We start from the raw sequence: 20,987 nt of genomic DNA, 5'->3' as shown, positions 1-20,987 counted from the left end.
TAGTGACGCCCCTAGCACTGAGATACAGTGCCTTAGACCGCTGCGCCACTCAGGTTTAGGTCCGGGCTCTGGCTGGGCCACTCAAGGACATTCAGAGACTTGTCCCGAAACCACTCCTGTGTTGTCTTGGCTGTGTGCTTAGGGTCGTTGTCCTGTTGGTAGGTGAACCTTCGCCCCCAGTCTGAGGTCCTGAGCGCTCTGGAGTACGTTTTCATCAAGGATTTCTCTGTACTTTGCTCCATTCATCTTTGCCTTGATCCTGACTAGTCTCCCAGTCCCTGCCACTGAAAAACATCCTCACAGCATGATGCTGCCACCACCATGCTTCACCGTAGGGATGGTGCCAGGTTTCCTCCAGACGTGACGCTTGGCATTCAGGCCAAAGAGTTCAATCTTGGTTTCATCAGACCAGAAAATCTTGTTTAAGTGCCTTTTGGCAAACTCCAAGCGGGCTGTCATGTGCCTTTCTGTCTGGTCACCCTACCACAAAGGCCTTTGGTGGAGTGCTGCAGAGATGGTTGTCCTTCTGGAAGGTTCTCCCATCTCCACAGAGGAACTCTGGAGATCTGTCAGAGTGACCACCATCGGGTTCTTAGTCACCTCCCTGACCAAGGCCCTTCTCCCCCGATTGCTCAGTTTGGCTGGGCGGACAGCTCTAGGAAGAGTCTTGGTGGTTCCAAACTTCTTCCATTTAAGAATGATGGAGGCTACTGTGTTCTTGGGGACCTTCAAATCTGCAGACATTTTTTGGTATCCTTCCCCAGATCTGTGCCTCGACACAATCCTGTCTCGGAGCTCTACGGACAATTCCTTCGACGTGATGGCTTGGCTTTTGCTCTGACATGCACTGTCAACTGTGGGACCTTATATAGACAGGTGTATGCCTTTCAAATCATGTCCAATCAATTGAATTTACCACAAGTGGACTCCAATCAAGTTGGAGAAACATCTGAAGGATCATCAATGGAAACAGGATGCACCTGAGCTACATTTCGAGTCTCATAGCAAAGAGGTTGAATACTTATGTAAATAAGGTATTTCTGTTTTGCTTTGTCATTATGGGGTATTGTGTGTAGATTTCTGAGGAATTTTCTTTATTTAATCCATCTTAGAATAATGCTGTAACGTAACAAAATGTGGAAAAAGTCAAGGGGTCTCAGTACTTTCCGAAGAAACTGTGTGTTTCCCATGGCAATAAAGCCAGAGAGGGAGAGACAGGAGAGTAAGGGAGAGAGAGCCGTCAATCAACATTACTCTCTCAGAACCACATCAGGACCCATTCAGCCTCAACATCTCTCAGTGACACTCACCCTGATAAACAGGGTTAGGATTAAGACCTCAAAACAACATCCTCACAACACACAGGCAACAGGCCAATGTCAGGGTGGAGAGGAGGGAGGGAGAGGGACAGTTGAGGAGGGAGAGAAAGGGGGATGAGGAGGAGAAGGAGAGACCTCTTCAAAGGGCCCCACTGTTTACAGAGATGTCTCTCCACTTCCCCACTTGGCAACTCCCACTCCTCTCTGGAGAAAGGACCTCCATCCATCAGACACCCCACCCCTCACCTCTCCTTACCACCTCCTCCCCACCCTCACCTCACCCCACTCCTCACCTCCCCTTCCCACCTCCTCCCCACCCTCACCCCACTCCTCAACTCCCCTTCCCACCTCCTCCCCACCCTCACCCCACTCCTCAACTCCCCTTCCCACCCTCACCCCACCCCCCACCTCTCCTTCCCACCTCCTCCCTACCTTCACCCCACTCCTCAACTCCCCTTCCCACCTCCTCCCCACCCTCACCCCACTCCTCACCTCCCCTTCCCACCTCCTCCCCACCCTCACCTCACTCCTCACCTCCCCTTCCCACCTCCTCCCCACCCTCACCCTCACCCCACTCCTCACCTCCCCTTCCCACCTCCTCCCAACCCTTACCCCACTCCTCACCTCCCCTTACCACCTCCTCCCCACCCTCACCTCACTCCTCACCCCCCCTTCCCACCTCCTCACCACCCTCACCCCACTCCTCACCTCCCCTTACCACCTCCTCCCCACCCTCACCTCACTCCTCACCCCCCTTCCCACCTCCTCCCCACCCCTCACCCCACTCCTCAACTCCCCTTCCCACCTCCTCCCCCACCCCTGACCCCAGCCCCAACCTCTCCTTTACCTCCTCCCCACCCTCACCCCCCACCTCTCCCTTACCTCAGGCCCACCCTCATCCCTCTCCCCCAGGCCAGCCCACCCCACATCCCTTCTAACTGGAGGGAGGGAAACACAAACAGACCCAACAGAGCCCCAGGACAGCATCACAATTAGACCCAACCAAATCATGAGAAAATTTAAATATCATTACTTGATACACTGGAAAGGCATAAAAAAACAGAATACTTGACCACTGTGACTGACCCAAAATTAAGAAAAGCTTTGACTATTTACAGACTCAGTGAGTATAGCCTTGCTATTGAGAAAGGCCGCCGTGGGCAGACCTGGCTCTCAAGAGAAGACAGGCTATGTGCACACTGCCCACAAAATGAGGTGGAAACTGAGCTGCACTTCCTAACCTCCTGCCAAATGTATGACCATATTAGAGACACATATTTCCCTCAGATTACACAGACCCACAAATAATTTGAAAACAAACCCCATTTTGATAAACTCCCATATCTATTGTGTGAAATACCACAGTGTGCCATCACAGCAGCAAGATGTGTAGCCTGTTGTCACAAAGAAAAGGGCAACCAGTGAAGAACAAACACCATTGTAAATACAACCCATATTTATGTTGATTTATTTTCCCTTTTGTACTTTAACTATTTGCACATAATATAACATTTGAAATGTCTTTATTATTTTGGAACTTTTGTGAGTGTAATGTTTACTGTACATTTTTTGTATTGTTTATTTCCCTTCTGCGCAACATGAGCTCATGGTCTCTCATGAAGTGTTTGATTAGATATTCCATTACATTTACATTGACGTCAGAGTGATTAGAGGGACATCAGATGTTACCCATCCCCCTGTACCCATCCACCTGTACCCATCCACCTGTACCCATCCACCTGTACCTATCTGTACCCATCCCCCTGTACCCATCCACCTGTACCCATCCACCTGTACCTATCTGTACCCATCCCCCTGTACCCATCCACCTGTACCCATCCCCCTGTACCCATCCACCTGTACCCATCCACCTGTACCCATCCACCTGTACCTATCTGTACCCATCCCCCTGTACCCATCCACCTGTACCCATCCACCTGTACCCATCCACCTGTACCTATCTGTACCCATCCCCCTGTACCAATCCACCTGTACCCATCCACCTGTACCTATCTGTACCCATCCACCTGTACCCATCCACCTGTACCCATCCACCTGTACCCATCTACCTGTACCCATCCCTCTGTACCTATCTGTACCCATCCCTCTGTACCCATCTGTACCCATCCCCCTGTACCCATCCCCTGTACCCATCCCCTGTACCCATCCACCTGTACCCATCCACCTGTACCCATCCACCTGCACCCATCCACCTGCACCCATCCACCTGTACCCATCCACCTGTACCTTTCTGTACCCATCCCCCTGTACCCATCCACCTGTACCCATCCGCCTGTACCCATCCACCTGTACCCATCCCCCTGTACCCATCCCCCTGTACCCATCCCCCCTGTATCCACCCCCCCTGTACTGATCCCCCTGTCCCTGTAACCATCCCCTGTAACCACCCCCTGTAACCATCCCCCTGTACTCACCCCCCTGTACCCATCCCCCTGTACTCACCCCCCTGTACTCACCCCCTGTACCCATCCCCCTGTACCCACCCCCCTATACTCACCCCCCTGTACTCATCCCCCTGTACTCATCCCCCTGTACCCACCCCCTGTACCCACCCCCTGTACTCATCCCCCTGTACTCATCCCCCTGTACTCATCCCCCTGTACTCACCCCCTGTACTCACCCCCCTGTACTCATCCCCCTGTACTCACCCCCTGTACTCATCCCCCTGTACCCATCCCCCTGTACCCATCCCCTGTAACCATCCCCCTGTAACCACCCCCCTGTACTCACCCCCTGTATCCCATCCCCCTGTACCCACCCCCCTGTACCCACCCCCCTGTACTCATCCCCTGTACCCACCCCCTGTACTCATCCCCCTGTACTCACCCCCCTGTACTCATCCCCCTGTAACCATCCCCTGTACTCACCCCCCTGTACTCACCCCCTGTACTCATCCCCCTGTAACCATCCCCTGTACTCATCCCCCTGTAACCATCCCCTGTACTCACCCCCTGTACTCACCCCCCTGTATCCATCCCCCTGTACCCACCCCCTGTACTCACCCCCTGTACTCATCCCCCTGTACTCACCCCCTGTACTCAGCCCCCTGTACTCATCCCCCTGTAACCATCCCCTGTACTCACCCCCTGTACTCATCCCCCTGTAACCATCCCCTGTACTCACCCCCTGTACTCATCCCCTGTAACCATCCCCTGTACTCATCCCCCTGTATCCATCCCCCTGTACCCATCCCCCTGTACCCACCCCCCTATACTCATCCCCCTGTACTCATCCCCCTGTACCCACCCCCCTGTACCCACCCCCCTGTACTCATCCCCTGTACTCATCCCCTGTACTCACCCCCCTGTACTCACCCCCCTGTACTCATCCCCCTGTACTCACCCCCCTGTACTCATCCCCCTGTACCCATCCCCCTGTACCCATCCCCCTGTAACCATCCCCCTGTAACCACCCCCCTGTACTCACCCCCTGTATCCATCCCCCTGTACCCACCCCCCTGTACTCACCCCCCGTACTCATCCCCCTGTACTCACCCCCCTGTACTCATCCCCCTGTACTCACCCCCTGTACTCATCCCCCTGTAACCATCCCCTGTACTCACCCCCTGTACTCACCCCCTGTACTCATCCCCCTGTAACCATCCCCTGTACTCATCCCCCTGTAACCATCCCCTGTACTCACCCCCTGTACTCACCCCCCTGTATCCATCCCCCTGTACCCACCCCCTGTACTCACCCCCTGTACTCATCCCCCTGTACTCACCCCCTGTACTCATCCCCCTGTACTCATCCCCCTGTAACCATCCCCTGTACTCACCCCCCTGTACTCATCCCCCTGTAACCATCCCCTGTACTCACCCCCCTGTACTCATCCCCTGTAACCATCCCCTGTACTCATCCCCCTGTAACCATCCCCTGTACTCACCCCCTGTACTCACCCCCCTGTATCCATCCCCCTGTACCCACCCCCTGTACTCACCCCCCTGTACTCATCCCCCTGTACTCACCCCCTGTACTCATCCCCCTGTACTCATCCCCTGTAACCATCCCCTGTACTCACCCCCCTGTACTCATCCCCCTGTAACCATCCCCTGTACTCACCCCCCTGTACTCACCCCCCTGTACTCATCCCCCTGTAACCACCCCCTGTACTCATCCCCCTGTAACTACCCCCTGTACCCACCCCCCTGTATCCATCCCCCTGTAACCATCCCCCTGTACTCATCCCCCTGTACTCATCTCCCTGTACCCATCCCTCTTCTCAATAGCAGCAGCACATGTGAGTCTATGGGAGTGGCGGGTTAGGGGCTTGGAGATAACAAGGACCATTTCATCCTCTCCAAATGTTCCTAACGTTCACAAACCAGTGTTTTTTCTTCTGATTGAACAGGGTATTAGTGTAGCCTCAGAAACGCTCTCCAAAACCCGGACTTTCACAAGAAATACATCAGCAACACGTTATAATTATTTTATATTTTGTTCTCTTCCTGTAATGCCACAGTATGTCATTCATGGAAGAGAATATTCCAATTGGCTGGTGGATCCTGACAAGTCATCCAAGGAGTGAAGTACTTGATGGTGAAGCTGTCATAATAACACACCATTAAGATGGGGCGCTCACATCGTTTTCCCATGCACGCCAGGGTACTCCACTGCAAAAGAGGAGCTCAACTTCACTCCATTTTGGATGGCTGGTTGCCGGGTTCCCTGATTGGTGAAATGTCCAATTTCAGTCATTAATAAACTCTGTGCCACAATGTTGCCCGAACACTGAATAAGGAGGAGCTAGAGATGGGATATCCAGGAGTCCTTTTCTCCATACCAACTGATAGTTAACGCTACATATTCAGTATGTGGTCTATGCTGAAATCCAACAGAGCCATAATTAGGGACCATGTGGCTCTCTACCCCCTCTTTCCAGCTCTTCCCCCGTCAGGGTCTCAGTTCTCCTCCCCCTCTCCTCCCTCAGTACTCCTCCCCATCAGTACTCCCTGGCCTCCTCCAGTTGAGCCTTATGCACCTCCTCGTGTGGGTTGTCGGGACAAAACAGCCCGTTGTTGGGTGGCCTCACCGAGTGGAAGCGGCTCCAGTCCCCCTTACACAGGATCCAGGGCAGCACGTCCACTTTGTAATGCAACTCCGGCGAGAACTCCGTACTGATGAGGTTCGGAGCGCCCGCCCCTTTACCCCGCGTGATAAGCTTTGTGTGGTCGTCGTAGCAACAGTGCTGCGCAGCCAGGGTGGTGCTATTCGAGGAGATCATGGAGCGCGTGCAGAAGTGAGCGGAAGGCTTGTAAATGTCCAGGCGTTCTTTGGGGCCGGAGGCGTCGCGCCAGCGGTAGGTCTTACGCAGCGTCTTGTCGAAGATGTTGACGGCGTTGTAGACGGCCTCGGACGGGTAGGTGCAGGGGCAGCTGGGTAGTTCGGTCAGCACCTGGTGGAGGTACTTCTGGAGGAAGTCGTTCTTACAGCTTAGCCACTTGTCACAGCTGTCCACATCTGGGGAGGAGAGAAATCATACAGGGGTCAATCATATAGGAGTCAATCATATAGGAATCAATCGTATAGAAGTCAATCATATAGGAGTCAATCATATAGGAATCAATCGTATAGAAGTCAATCATATAGGAGTCAATCATATAGGAGTCAATCATATAGGAGTCAATCATATAAGAGTCAATCATATAGGAGTCAATCATATAGGAGTCAATCATATAAGAGTCAATCATATAAGAGTCAATCATATAGGAATCAATCATATAGGAGTCAATCATATAAGAGTCAATCATATAATAGTCAATCATATAGGAATCAATCATATAGGAGTCAATCATATAGGAATCAATCATATAGGAGTCAACCATTTACAGTAGGAGTCAATCATATACACTGAGTGTACAAAACATTAAGAACACCTGCTCTTTGCATTAAATAGACTGACCAGATGAATCCAGGTGAAAGCTATGATCTATTGTGGAAAATTACATCATTAATTATGCTATCCCATATTTAACTGTTTAAAGAATTGTTTCTTGTTATATGTTAGTGTTTTTGCTAACCTGATACAAACTTGTCTTTGTGGGACTTAGTCATGAGACTGGGAGAAAAGCTAAGGTACGTTTGGGTGCGACCGCAGCATGTGACATCCCGTGGGTTTACTATCTACAGGAAGTCACATGAATGGAAACTTGCAGAAAGGAGCACATTATAGTGTTTTGCCGTCGTGAACAGCAGTTAGACGGTTGAGCCCTCGGGCTGTCAACCTTGTGTTATCTTAAATCTGCACATACAATGAATGACCTTAAACACAATATCTACTGACTGCCACGTATACAGACAGGGGTTGTATGTATTTTCTCTATAACTGCATTGAACCAGCACAGTTCGTTGAGCTTTTCAACTATGCACTGTTGAGTGGATAGTTGATTCTCCATTTTTGCAAATCTTATAATAAAGTGTTGTTTGAAAGAATCTGCAGTCTTTCTTCCCTTTGATTAGATATTCCACGACAGGTCCCTTAATGACGTCACCTGTTAAGTCCACTCTAATCAGTGAAGATGAAGGGGATGATACAGGTTAAACTTTTACTCCAGTGGGATAAATCAGGGTCAAGCAGAGTGTTTCTTGGTAGTTTTAAACAAATCTACTTTGAAACAAAAGTATCCACCTCACACACATGGTAATGGTGTTTAAATAAAGAAGACACCTGTACCATGTCAGATAGAGAGTTGAAATGTATTACATTTTGAGTTTGAATCCCAATATTACATTTTATATACAGTACCAGTCAAATGTTTATTTTACTATTTTCTACATTGTAGAATAATAGGGAAGACATCAAAACTATGAAATAACACATATAGAATCATGTAGTAACAAAAAAAGTTTTAAACAAATCAAAACATATTTTGTATTTTACATTCTTCAAAGTTGCCACCCTTTGCCTTGATGACAGCTTTGCACTCACTTGGCATTCTCTCAACCAGCTTCACCTGGAATGTTTTCCAACAGTCTTGAAGGAGTTCCCACATATGCTGAGCACTTGTTTGCTGCTTTTCCTTCACTCTGTGGTCCAACTCATTCCAAACCATCTCAGTTGGGTTGAGGTTGGGTGATTGTGGAGGCCAGGTCATCTGATGCAGCACTCCATCACTCTCCTTCTTGGTCAAATAGCCCTTACACAGCCTGGAGATGTGTTGGGTCATTGTCCTGTTGAAAAACAAATGATAGTCCCACTAAGCGCACACCAGATGGGATGGCGTATCACTGCAGAATGCTGTGGTAGCCATGCTGGTTAAATGTGCCTTGAATTCTAAATAAATCACTGACAGTGTCATCAGCAAAGCACCCCCACACCATCACACCTCCTCCTCCATGCTTCACGGTGGGAACCACACATGCAGAGATCATCCGTTCACCTACTCTGCGTCTCACAAAGACACGGCAGTTGGAACCAAAAATAGATAATTTAGACTCATCAGACCAAAGAACAGATTTCCACCGGTCTAATGTCCATTGCTCGTGTTTTTTGGTCCAAGCAAATATCTTCTTATTATTGGTCTTCTTTAGTTGTGGTTTCTTTGCAGCAATTTGACCATGAAGGACTGATTCACGCAGTCTCCTCTGAACAGTTGATGTTGAGATGTGTGTGTTACTTGAACTCTGTGAAGCATTTACTTGGGGTGCCATTTCTGAGGCTAGTGACACTAATGAACTTATCCTCTGCATCAGAGGTAACTCTGGGTCTTCCTTTCCTGTGGCGGTCCTCGTGAGAGCCAGTTTCATCATAGCACTTGATGGTTTTTGCGACTGCACTTGAAGAAACTTTCAAAGTTCTTGAAATTATCCGTATTGACGGACCTTCATGTCATAAAGTAATGATGGGCTGTCATTTCTCTTTGCTTATTTGAGCTGTTCTTGCCATGATATGGACTTGGTCTATTACTAAATAGGGCTATCTTCTGTATACCACTCCTACCTTGTCACGTCACAACTGATTGGCTCAAACGCATTAAGAAGGAAAGAAATTCCACAAATTAACTTTTAACAAGGCATACCTGTTCATTGAAATGCATTCCAGGTGACTACCTCATGAAGCTGGTTGAGAGAATGCCAAGAGTGTGCAAAGCTGTCATCAAGACAAAGGGTGGTTATTTGAAGAATCTCAAATATAAAATATATTTTGATTTGTTTAACACCTTTTTGGTTACTACATGATTCCATATGTGTTATTTCCTAGTGTTAAATGGTGTGTCCAAACTTTTGACCGGTACTGTACATCACAGAAGAGTGAAATATAACTAAGCTGTTTGACATAGAAACACTGGATTTTTGGTGGGAATAATGTTCACAAATTATGAAGTTATGAAAAATATACATTTTATTTTACCTTTATTTAACTAGGCAAGTCAGATAAGAACAAAATCTTATTTTCAATAACGGTGGGTTAACTGCCTTGTTCAGGGGCAGAACGACAGATTTTTTTACTTTGTCAGCTCGGGGATTCGATCTTGCAACCGGTTACTAGTCCAACGCTCTAACCACTAGGCTACCTGCCACCCCGGCAGGTAACATTCCACCGATTTTTTCACACTCAAAAGTATCAAGAATGGTCCACCACCCACAGGACATCCAGCCAACTTGACACAACTTGGAAGGATTATACGTGAAGACAGCATTGATTACCTTGAGGAAACCAGAGAGAGAGAGAGACTTTCCAAGCATAAAGGAGTGATTTCAGCACCTTAAAACCCTTTACTTTAAACCGGGGGACTGCAAAGCTCTCAATGACAACAGAGTTCGAACAAGAGCGGGTTGAGAACTTAGCCACGTCCGTACTCGCTGCCAAATAATACAATCTATGTTATAGTCTGTGTTCAAATTGGAACCAATTCATTATAAGAATGTACAGTGTATGTTCGATAGAGGATTGGGGAAAGACACTTTCTCGTTATGTTTTAATAGTTTCATTCTTTGATATTATTGCCCGGACTGAAGAGAGCTATCAGCGGGGGTACTGAAAGACAAACTAAAGAACAATTCAAGAATTTCTTGGAGGAACCAGTCAGGTTTTCCATTGGCTGTGCAACACTCTCGGTGGAGCAATCCTTAACGAGGTGAAGGGGAAAGGGGTTTCTGACTCCCACAGTCCCTCTATGAGCCCCAGTAGAACAGTTTAAACCATCCTAAACGGAACAGACCATGAAGGCCCCCCAATACTACAACGCACACACACACACACACACACACACACACACACACACACACACACACACACACACACACACACACACACACACACACACACACACACACACACACACACACACACACACACACACACACACACACACACACTTGTCATATACACATTGCAACAAACATACTTGTGTCAAGGAAGTCAGTGTCATTCGTTTTCTCCAGAGGCATCAGCTCAGTAACTGCTAGGAGGTCATCTACAGAAAAAGAGGTGAAAGAGACATTATGAAACCTGCTGAATGGATAGCACAAGATACCACAAAAAGGAAAAAAATAAGTTTCAGTGGGTAGCTGTTAAACAGTCACCACAAGCCGTCATCCGCCCAGTGCCCTGCCCTGAACCTTAGTCACTGTTACTAGCCGGCTACCACCTGGTACTCTACCCTGCACCTTAGAGACTGCTGCCCAATGTACATAGTCATTGAACACTGGTCACTTTAATAATGTTTACATATATTACATTTTTTGGTATTTTTCTGGATATCGTGTGTATAGATTTTTAACGTGCTAGGTATTAATGCACAGTTGGAGCTAGAAACACAATCATTTAGCTAGGTATTACTGTTGGAGCTAGGAACACAATCATTTCTCTAGGTATTACTGTTGGAGCTAGAAACACAATCATTTAGCTAGGTATTACTGTTGGAGCTAGAAACACAATCATTTCGCTAGGTATTACTGTTGGAGCTAGAAACACAATAATTTAGCTAGGTATTACTGTTGGAGCTAGAAACAAGCATTTAGCTAGGTATTACTGTTGGAGCTAGAAACACAATCATTTAGCTAGGTATTACTGTTGGAGCTAGAAACACAAGCATTTTGCTAGGTATTACTGATGGAGCTGGAAACACAATAATTTAGGTAGGTATGACTACTGCACTGTTGGAGCTAGAAACACAAGCATTTAGCTAGGTATTACCACACTGTTGGAGCTATAAACACAAGCATTTAGCTAGGTATTACCACACTGTTGGAGCTAGAAACACAAGCATTTAGCTAGGTATTACCACACTGTTGGAGCTAGAAACACAAGCATTTAGCTAGGTATTACCACACTGTTGGAGCTAGAAACACAAGCATTTAGCTAGGTATTACCACACTGTTGGAGCTAGAGACACAAGCATTTAGCTAGGTATTACCACACTGTTGGAGCTAGAAACACAAGCATTTAGCTAGGTATTACCACACTGTTGGAGCTAGAGACACAAGCATTTAGCTAGGTATTACCACACTGTTGGAGCTAGAAACACAAGCATTTAGCTAGGTATTACCACACTGTTGGAGCTAGAGACACAAGCATTTAGCTAGGTATTACCACACTGTTGGAGCTAGAGACACAAGCATTTAGCTAGGTATTACCACACTGTTGGAGCTAGAAACACAAGCATTTAGCTAGGTATTACCACACTGTTGGAGCTAGAGACACAAGCATTTAGCTAGGTATTACCACACTGTTGGAGCTAGAAACACAAGCATTTAGCTAGGTATTACCACACTGTTGGAGCTAGAGACACAAGCATTTCGTTGCACCTGGGATATTATCTGTATGTCTGTGCACGTGACTAATAAAAGTAGATTTTTATTTCATGATTAGCTGTGGATATATGACTGGAGTGAATGTCTGCGCCCGCACACGTGCGTGCGCACACACACACACACACAATCTCCTCTACCCTCCTGCTCTGTGGTACAAGCCTCCATTGAGCGGAGTGAAACAGCCATGGATCTGTGTACACACCAGGACTCCTCAGGAGAGCAACACAGGAGTCCCAGCTGGACTGAATCCAAGTCCCATTTGGACTGAGCACATTCCACTGATATAAAGAGCCTTGTACTGGAAGCATCAGGCTGACCCATCAGGAAGAGCCTACTGGTACGATCACTGTACAAGACACACAAGCAACTGACCTGTAATTATTGCTTCAACACTTATGAAGTCTTTTGGCATCAGTGATCATGAAGGAAAGGAGACAGATGCTATTTGAAACTACTGGGCCACAACCAGAAACACAGCCATTATTGATGACATCACCAAGGCCATTATTGATGGCATCATCCAGGCCATTATTGATGACATCATCCAGGCCATTATTGATTGCATCACCCAGGCCATTATTGATTGCATCACCCAGGCCATTATTGATGATATCACCCAGGCCATTATTGATGATATCACCCAGGCCATTATAGGTAACATCACCCAGGCCATTATTGATGACATCACCCAGGTTTCTATCTCACCTGGGCATCTGTCCAGGTCGCAGGTCCGGGACTCGGTCGCTGTGCATGCGTAACCACAGGAACGGATACGCTTCTGGTTGCCATTGCCGCAGGTGACGCTGCATGGCGACCAGTCACTCCACTCCTCCTCCTCGTACTCTGAGATGGAGGGATGAGAGGGGGGGTATTTAAAGCCTTGTTCACATTGGCAGTTTGAAGTTACTCAGGTTGTAATGTAACAAAATGGGGAAAAAGTCAAGGGGTCTGAATACTTTCCGAATGCATTGTACAATAACTCAGCAAAAAAAGAAACGTCCCTTTTTCAGGACCCTGTCTTTCAAAGATAATTCGTAAAAATCCAAATAACTTCACAGATCTTCATTGTAAAGGGTTTAAACACTGTTTCCCATGCTTGTTCAATGAACCATAAACAATTAATGAACATGTACCTGTGGAAAGGTCGTTAAGACGCTAACAGCTTACAGACGGTAGGCAATTAATGTCACAGTTATGAAAACTTAGGGCACTAAAGAGGCCTTCCTACTGACTCTGAAAAACACCAAAAGAAAGATGCCCAGGGTCCCTGTTCATTTGCGTGCACGTGCCTTAGGCATGCTGCAAGGAGGCATGAGGACTGCAGATGTGGCCAGGGCAATAAATTGCAATGTCCGTACTGTGAGACGCCTAAGACAGCGCTACAGGGAGACAGGACGGACAGCTGATCGTCCTCGCAGTGGCAGACCACGTGTAACAACACCTGCACAGAATCGGTACATCCGAACATCACACCTGCGGGACAGGTACAGGATGGCAACAACAACTGCCCAAGATACACCAGGAATGCACAATCCCTCCATCAGTGCTCAGACTGTCCGCAATAGGCTAGGAGAAGTTTGACTGAGGGCTTGTAGGCCTGTTTTCACCGACATCACCGACAACAACATCGCCTATAGGCACAAACCCACTGTCGCTGGACCAGACAGGACTGGCAAAAAGTGCTCTTCACTGACGAGTCGTGGTTTTGTCTCACCAGGGGTGATGGTCGGATTCGCGTTTATCGTCGAAGGAATGAGCATTACACCGAGGCCTGTACTCTGGAGCAGGATCGATTTGGAGGTGGAGGGTTCGTTATGGTCTGGGGCGGTGTGTCAGAGCATCATCGGACTGAGCTTGTTGTCATTGCAGGTAACCTCAACGCTGTGCTTTACAGGGAAGACATCCTCCTCCCTCATGTGGTACCCTTCCTGCAGGCTCATCCTGACATGACCCTCCAGCATGACAATGCCACCAGCCATACTGCTCGTTCTGTGCGTGATTTCCTGCAAGACAGGAATGTCAGTGTTCTGCCATGAAGAGCCCGGATCTCAATCCCATTGAGCACGTATGGGACCTGTTGGATCGGAGGGTGAGGACTATTCCCCCCAGAAATGTCAGGGAACTTGCAGGTGCCTTGGTGGAAGAGTGGGGTAACATCTCACAGCAAGAACTGGCAAATCTGGTGCAGTCCATGAGGAGGAGATGCACTGCAGTACTTAATGCAGCTAGTGGCCACACCAGATACTCACTGTTACTTTTGATTTTGACCCCGTTTGTTCAGGGACACATTATTCCATTTCTGTTAGTCACATGTCTGTGGAACTTGTTCAGTTTATGTCTCAGTTGTTGAATCTTGTTATGTTCATACACATATTTACACATGTTCAGTTTGCTGAAAATAAACACAGTTGACAGTGAGAGGACGTTTCTGTTTTTGCTGAGTTTAGTAATAATGAAAGTAACGGATTCAGGTCCTCTGATTTCTTCGTAGTTCATAAATGGTCGCCGTCATATTCAGTTTATAGTCCTGGACAGTAAGAGGTGAGGCCTCCCGTCTGGAGATCTGTGATTGGCTCAGGTGAGGGAATAGTTCCTGGGTCTGGGTCAGCCCCCATTCATCACCTGCATTGTTCTGTGACATGGCAGGGTATGAGTTAATCAACTGTCCACATAAATGGATGGTACTTTGAACATTCTCATAACGTCATCCGCCGCCTGTGTGAAGACTGTGTAATCGCACAGATACCAAACAGTATACTTTTTGTGTGAAGACTGTGTAATCGCACAGATACCAAACAGTATACTTTTCTGTGGACGAATACCTGTTAATTGTTAGAAAAGCACACACATCTCAACACTTTTAACCTTGTCATTTTCAGTCCGTTTACACTGTTTGCTTGAGGAAAGAGAGTTTGAGGCGGTGTATTGTTCTCCAATGGAGAAGTTTCGTGGCTGAGTTGGCTGTCGTAGTCATCCTCAGTCTTCATCAGAACCCTGCTGTGTCCATGTCTCGTCTCAGAGTTGACATGGATTGGAATCACTGCATTGGTTCTGAATTCCTTTGGTGAATTCCCCCGCCTGTTTTACCATCTTTACCTGGGCATAGTCATGGGTCCTACCTTCTTACAGTGTGAACTTTATGAGTGCTGAATGCAGGTTGACTACGAGGACCGTACCCTCTAGAGGTTTACCACCAAGATAAGAAGATTATAACACAAAACCAAGACAATTGTTTTATGCCGAACCAATAGGATTCTGAGACTACCTAAAGATACAGTTAAAACACGAAGCTATGTGTAGATGGGACACAATATCCTAGTGACATCGACACCGTGGCTTACAGAAAGTGGAATTGTTGTACAACCTGTTTTGACTAGAGTGAGAGACAATATAACGTCATTTTGAGGTGCCAAATGATTTGGTGAAGTAATAATATAGGTCACCCCCCCCCCCCCAGAACTCTTTCTAAGTTGCTTTGTAAAGGGGGTGTGACTGGTTAAAAGTGCCAACACACTAGGCAGCTTTCGCCTCTTTAGGGACATCTTGTGTCATCTGTGGTCAGTGGACTACCTGGAACAGTGCATATGCATGTTGTTCCTGAGAGGCTATCCCCTTGCAAGAGAGTTGAATGTACACATAAAAAAGTGCTTGCCGGCTCTGGGGAACACACATACAACTGATGACTGGTTCTATCAGGAATCAGGTAAGACCCAGATGCAGATCGTGTTGAAGTAACAATGTTTATTACAGCAACAGGGGCAAAGGTACAGGATGGCAGGCAGGCTCAGGGGCAGGCAGAGTGGTCAAGAGGTCGAGCTAAGAGTCAGGACAGGCAAGGGTCAAAACCAGGAGGACGAGAAAAAGAGAGACGGGGGGAAAAGCAGGAGCTGATACAAAAAACGCTGGTAGGCTTGAACAAACAAGACGAACTGGCAACAGACAGACAGAGAACACATGACAAATACACAGGGGATGATGGGGAAGATGGGCGACACCTGGAGGGGGGTGGACACAAGCACAAAGACAGGCGAAACAGATCAGGGTTCAGCAATGGGAGTGTACTGTTAATATAAATGGGCTTTATGGACCTGGAAAACGTGTGCACCAATTATATTGGGTGTTAGTAAGAAATCACTTTAAGTGAGTTTCAATCAGTTTGGGGTGACAGGTAGCCTAGTGGTTAGAGCGTTGGGACAGTAACCGAAAGGTTGCTAGATTGAATCCCCGAGCTGACAAGGTAAAAATCTGTCGTTCTGCCCCTGAACAAGGCAGTTAACCCACTGTTACTAGGCTGTCATTCAAAATAAGAATTTGTTCCTAACTGTCTAGCCTAGTTAAAACAAAATAAATAAAAAGTTAGACTAAAACAAGGAAATGCAATCAACGTCTGTTAATAACTAAGACAAACTGATATGTGCAGAGATTAGTGTTTACTAAAAGTATTAGCATACAGACTGGGAAAAGAAAGTGAGAGGGTTACTAACCAGTTGAGCTTTGATGCCCCCCTAACTTCCCATATGGGTAAATCTTATCTGACCTGGTGCATAACAGGGGAAGAGGTTCCCTCTTCTGTTCTCCCCCTGTTGTGTACCCTTTGATTACTGGTAATGGATGGCAAGTAGCCTAGTGGTTTAGAGCGTTAGGTCAGTAACAAAGGTTACTGGTTTGAATCCCGAGCCAACTAGGTTTAAAAAAAAATCTGTCTATGTGCCCTTGAAAGTAAATACCGTCTATGTGCCCCTAAAAGTGTCATGTAAACAGAAACAGTAACAGTAGCTAACTGAAAGAGCAGGGTACTTTCAGACAATAGTTTTTTACCTCATTTAAGTGTCAAAATCTAAATTATGGCTCAAAGTCAAGTTACACTAGTTACAAAAGAGGTTGATCAGCAATGAAGAAATGTCTGAGAATGGATTCTAAATACAAGTAGTAATTAATTACTTTGTAAAATGAACAGATTCACGTGCAAGTTACAAAGCATTAACAAGCATTAAAAAGCATCAGTCTAAGCATGGTCAGACAGAGAGAGCGAGAGACAGAGATACAGACCCTGACCATAGCCTCGATATCACAGCAGGAGAGACAAATGAAGAACCCCAAGAACCCCCCCTCCCTGTCAGCCACCCTGATAGCCCCCCCCTTAACACATATACACAAGAAAATAAACTTTTTCCCAAACACACAGTGTCTAAGCTCTGGTGTCCAAACACCCAGCGCGCCCTAGACCTTCTGTCTGAGGACCACCTAGGGTCACCCAGCCACATAATAATACACACAGGCACAAACGACCTGAGAACACAGCAGGAAAGGGTGGCCACAGCACTCACGGGAGTGATTGAAAAAGCTTCTCCTACTTTCCCCAATGCACAAGTGCTATCTCCACCCTGCTACCACAAAAATGCTTCCACCCTGCTACCATACAGCTGGTAAACGTAAGTATTTCCCGTGACTGTGCCTCAAAACCAAATGTTTACCTGGCCCACCACTCCACCCTGGACTTGAACAGCCTTTGTGACAAGTTCCACCTATACAAGGCAGCAGTGCCCATCTTCGCCCAGACGCTAAAGGACATCGCCCTCAACCGCAGCCCCAACACCTCACACAGGAGCAACAGATCAATAGACACCCTGCTCAGACCAGCAAGACACTCTCCCAGACCCCCCCCCGGACCTACACATAGAGGACCCACGCCGAGAGGACCTACATCAAGACCACAGCACCACCAGCCACATCCACATCCCCATCCCAACCAATCAACACCCACCCAAGTCAACCATGCCCACACCCCATTTAGGCCCCTCAGATCAGACATATGCCCCTCCTGCCCACCCCATGCCGCCCACTCCCTCAAAGTGGGCCTCAACATGAAAGTAACACATACGCCCAGGCCGTGAGCAAACAGGCCAGACGCCCACTCTTACACAAGCCCAAGCCAATGGCATGTACCAGATGCTCAGCAGGCTCTGCTCACACGACTAACAACATTGGACACTTTTTGGAACACAAAGCCTTCACTATTTCATCCTGGAATATCCAAGGCCTGAGGTCATCTGCCTTTGGCCCAAAGAGCAGGAACCTGAACTTCATCAAAGAAATCAGAAATACAGACATTGTCATCCTACGATTCCCTCTAGGTTACAGAGAGCTGGTAGTCCCATCCACCAAACCACCAGGTGTGAAACAGGGAAGGGACTCAGGGAGTATGCTAATTTTGTATAGAGCAAACCTGTCAGGGAAAAATTACATACTTACCTGATTTGTTTGATAACCTAACTCACACTATTAAATTAATCAAAACAGAAACATTTTCCATTTGGCTGGAAATTCAAAAGGAAATGATCTCAACAGAGAAAAATGTCCTCCTGTGTGCTACCTATATCCCCCCACTAGAATCCCCATACTTTAATCAAGCCAGCTTCTCCATCCTGAAGGGGGAAATCAATAATGTCCAGGCCCAGGGACATGTACTAGTCTGTGGCGACCTAAATACCAGAACTGGACAGGAAACGGACACCCTCAGCACACCGAAGGACAAACACCTACCTGGAGGTGACAGCATTCCCTCCCCCACATGCCCCACTAGGCACAACTACGACAACATAGGCAACATAAACGGGTCACGACTCCTGCAGCTCTGTCGCACGCTGGGTATGTACATAGTCAATGGTAGGCTTCGAGGGGACTCCTATGGTAGACACACCTATAGCTCATCTCTTGGCAGTAGTACTGTACACTACTTTATCACTGACCTCAATCCAGAGTCTCTTAGAGCGTTCACAGTCAGCCCACTGACACCCCTATCAGATCACAGCAAAATCACAGTCTACTTGAACAGAGCAAAACTCAATCATGAGGCATTCAAGCCAAAGGCCCTGTAAAACATTAAGAAATGCTATAGATGGAAGGAAGGTATTGTGGAAACACCAAAAAACAATTAGGCAACAACAAATTCAATCCCTTTTAGACAACTTCCTAGACAAAACGTTCCACTGTAATAGTGAAGTTGTAAACTTGGCAGTAGAAAACCTAAACAGTATATTTGACCTCTCAGCTTCCCTATCAAATCAAAAAAATTCAAACAGAAAACCGAAGAAAATAACAATGACAAATGGTTTGATGAAGAATGCCAAAGCCTAATAAAGAAATTGAGAATATTTTACCTCTTGGGGATGTCATTCGAAAACATAATGTTAAATTTCACTGCTATGCGGACGACACACAGCTGTACATTTCAATGAAACATGGTGAAGCCCCAAAATTGCCCTCGCTAGAAGCCTGTGTTTCAGACATAAGGAAGTGGATGGCTGCAAACTTTCTACTTTTAAACTCGGACTAAACAGAGATGCTTGTTCTAGGTCCCAAGAAACAAAGAGATCATCTGTTGAATCTGACAATTAATCTTGGTTGTACAGTCGTCTCAAATAAAACTGTGAAGGACCTCGGCGTTACTCTGGACCCTGATCTCTCTTTTGAAGAACATATCAAGACTGTTTCAAGGACAGCTTTTTTCCATCTATGTAACATTGCAAAAATCAGAAACGTTCTGTCCAAAAATGATGCAGAAAAATTAATCCATGCTTTTGTTACTTCTATGTTGGACTACTGCAATGCTCTACTTTCCGGCTACCCGGATAAAGCACTAAATAAACTTCAGTTAGTGCTAAATACGGCTGCTAGAATCCTGACTAGAACCAAAAAATGTGATCATATTACTCCAGTGCTAGCCTCCCTACACTGGCTTCCTGTTAATGGACACTGTATTCAATAATCACCATCAATTTAAATGGACACTGTATCTAATAATCACCATCAATTAAAATGGACACTGTATCCAATAATCACCATCAATTAAAACGGGCATTGTATCCAATAATCACCATCAATTAAAATGGCCATTGTATTCCATTTGTATTTTTTTATTTATTTCACCTTTATTTAACCAGGTAGGCTAGTTGAGAACACGTTCTCGTTTACAACTGCGACCTGGCCAAGATAAAGCAAAGCAGTGCGACGCAAACAACAACACAGAGCTACACATGGAATTTACAATCGTACAGTCAATAACACAATAGAAAAACAGAAAGTCTATATACAGTGTGTGCAAATGGCGTGAGGAGGTAAGGCAATAACAAAGGCAATAATCACCATCAATTAAAATGGACACTGTATTCAATAATCACCATCAATTAAAATGGACACTGTATTCAATAATCACCATCAATTAAAATGGACACTGTATTCAATAATCACCATCAATTAAAATGGACACTGTATTTAGCAGATGAGGAATGCTAATGCAATAATCACCATGAATTAAAACACTACCTTCAACTATACCTTGACCGTAGGGGTCAACACCACATCCACCAAGTTTCAATATCAAAATAATATGATTTATCCAAGCCCAGATGGTACCTTATGCAATAAAATCCAACAATATAAATGCCTTAAGGGATAAGGACTAGAGTATGAATCATACACGATGGCCGAATGGGCTCCTAATCTGGGAGGAAGGGATGTATTCAACTAGGCTTAACTAAGGCTATAGGCGAGCAATTATTGTCATTATCCTAAAAGGAAAACAAAGGAGGAATTTTTAGGAGATAGGTAGCCACTTGTTATTAGGATTACAGTTCATGTGTGTTTTTGTCCAGTAACATTAACCCCTCAAACAACTCTTTCATACAGAAAGCACTATACTTAGTGGAAATAGAAGGCTCAATAAACACAGTTAAAACACCAACTACAAGCACATCTGAATCCTAACGATTAACTCCATGTTCACTAATGTTCTGATTATCAAAATAATATATTATTCCCAAGGTTGCCATACCAATGTAATAGAACAGGGGCAGGTAACCCTGTTCCTGGAATGTCACAGGTACTGCAGGAC

General features: G+C 46.3%; 2 protein-coding genes across 2 annotated transcripts; both read left to right on the top strand.

Moving 5' to 3' along the window:
• The first annotated feature begins 1,483 nt into the window (after positions 1-1,483).
• Positions 1,484-2,257, top strand: LOC123744782 (vegetative cell wall protein gp1-like). Its single transcript, XM_045724962.1, has one exon. The coding sequence runs from the start codon at positions 1,484-1,486 to the stop codon at positions 2,255-2,257; it is 774 nt and encodes a 257-aa protein (XP_045580918.1).
• A 744-nt stretch (positions 2,258-3,001) lies between these two features.
• LOC123744781 (extensin-like) lies at positions 3,002-3,736 on the top strand. Its single transcript, XM_045724961.1, has one exon. The coding sequence runs from the start codon at positions 3,002-3,004 to the stop codon at positions 3,734-3,736; it is 735 nt and encodes a 244-aa protein (XP_045580917.1).
• The last annotated feature ends 17,251 nt before the right edge of the window (positions 3,737-20,987 follow it).

Source organism: Salmo salar, chromosome ssa09 (assembly GCF_905237065.1).
Source record: "Salmo salar chromosome ssa09, Ssal_v3.1, whole genome shotgun sequence".
Classification (NCBI taxonomy): domain Eukaryota; kingdom Metazoa; phylum Chordata; class Actinopteri; order Salmoniformes; family Salmonidae; genus Salmo; species Salmo salar.
The sequence above is the reverse complement of the archived record's forward strand: the minus strand, read 5'-3'. Positions and strand labels throughout refer to the sequence as shown.

Excerpts from the sequence above, each read along its gene's own strand:
- LOC123744782 (XM_045724962.1), top strand. The coding sequence starts at position 1,484 with ATGTCTCTCCACTTCCCCACTTGGCAACTCCCACTCCTCTCTGGAGAA.
- LOC123744781 (XM_045724961.1), top strand. The coding sequence starts at position 3,002 with ATGTTACCCATCCCCCTGTACCCATCCACCTGTACCCATCCACCTGTA.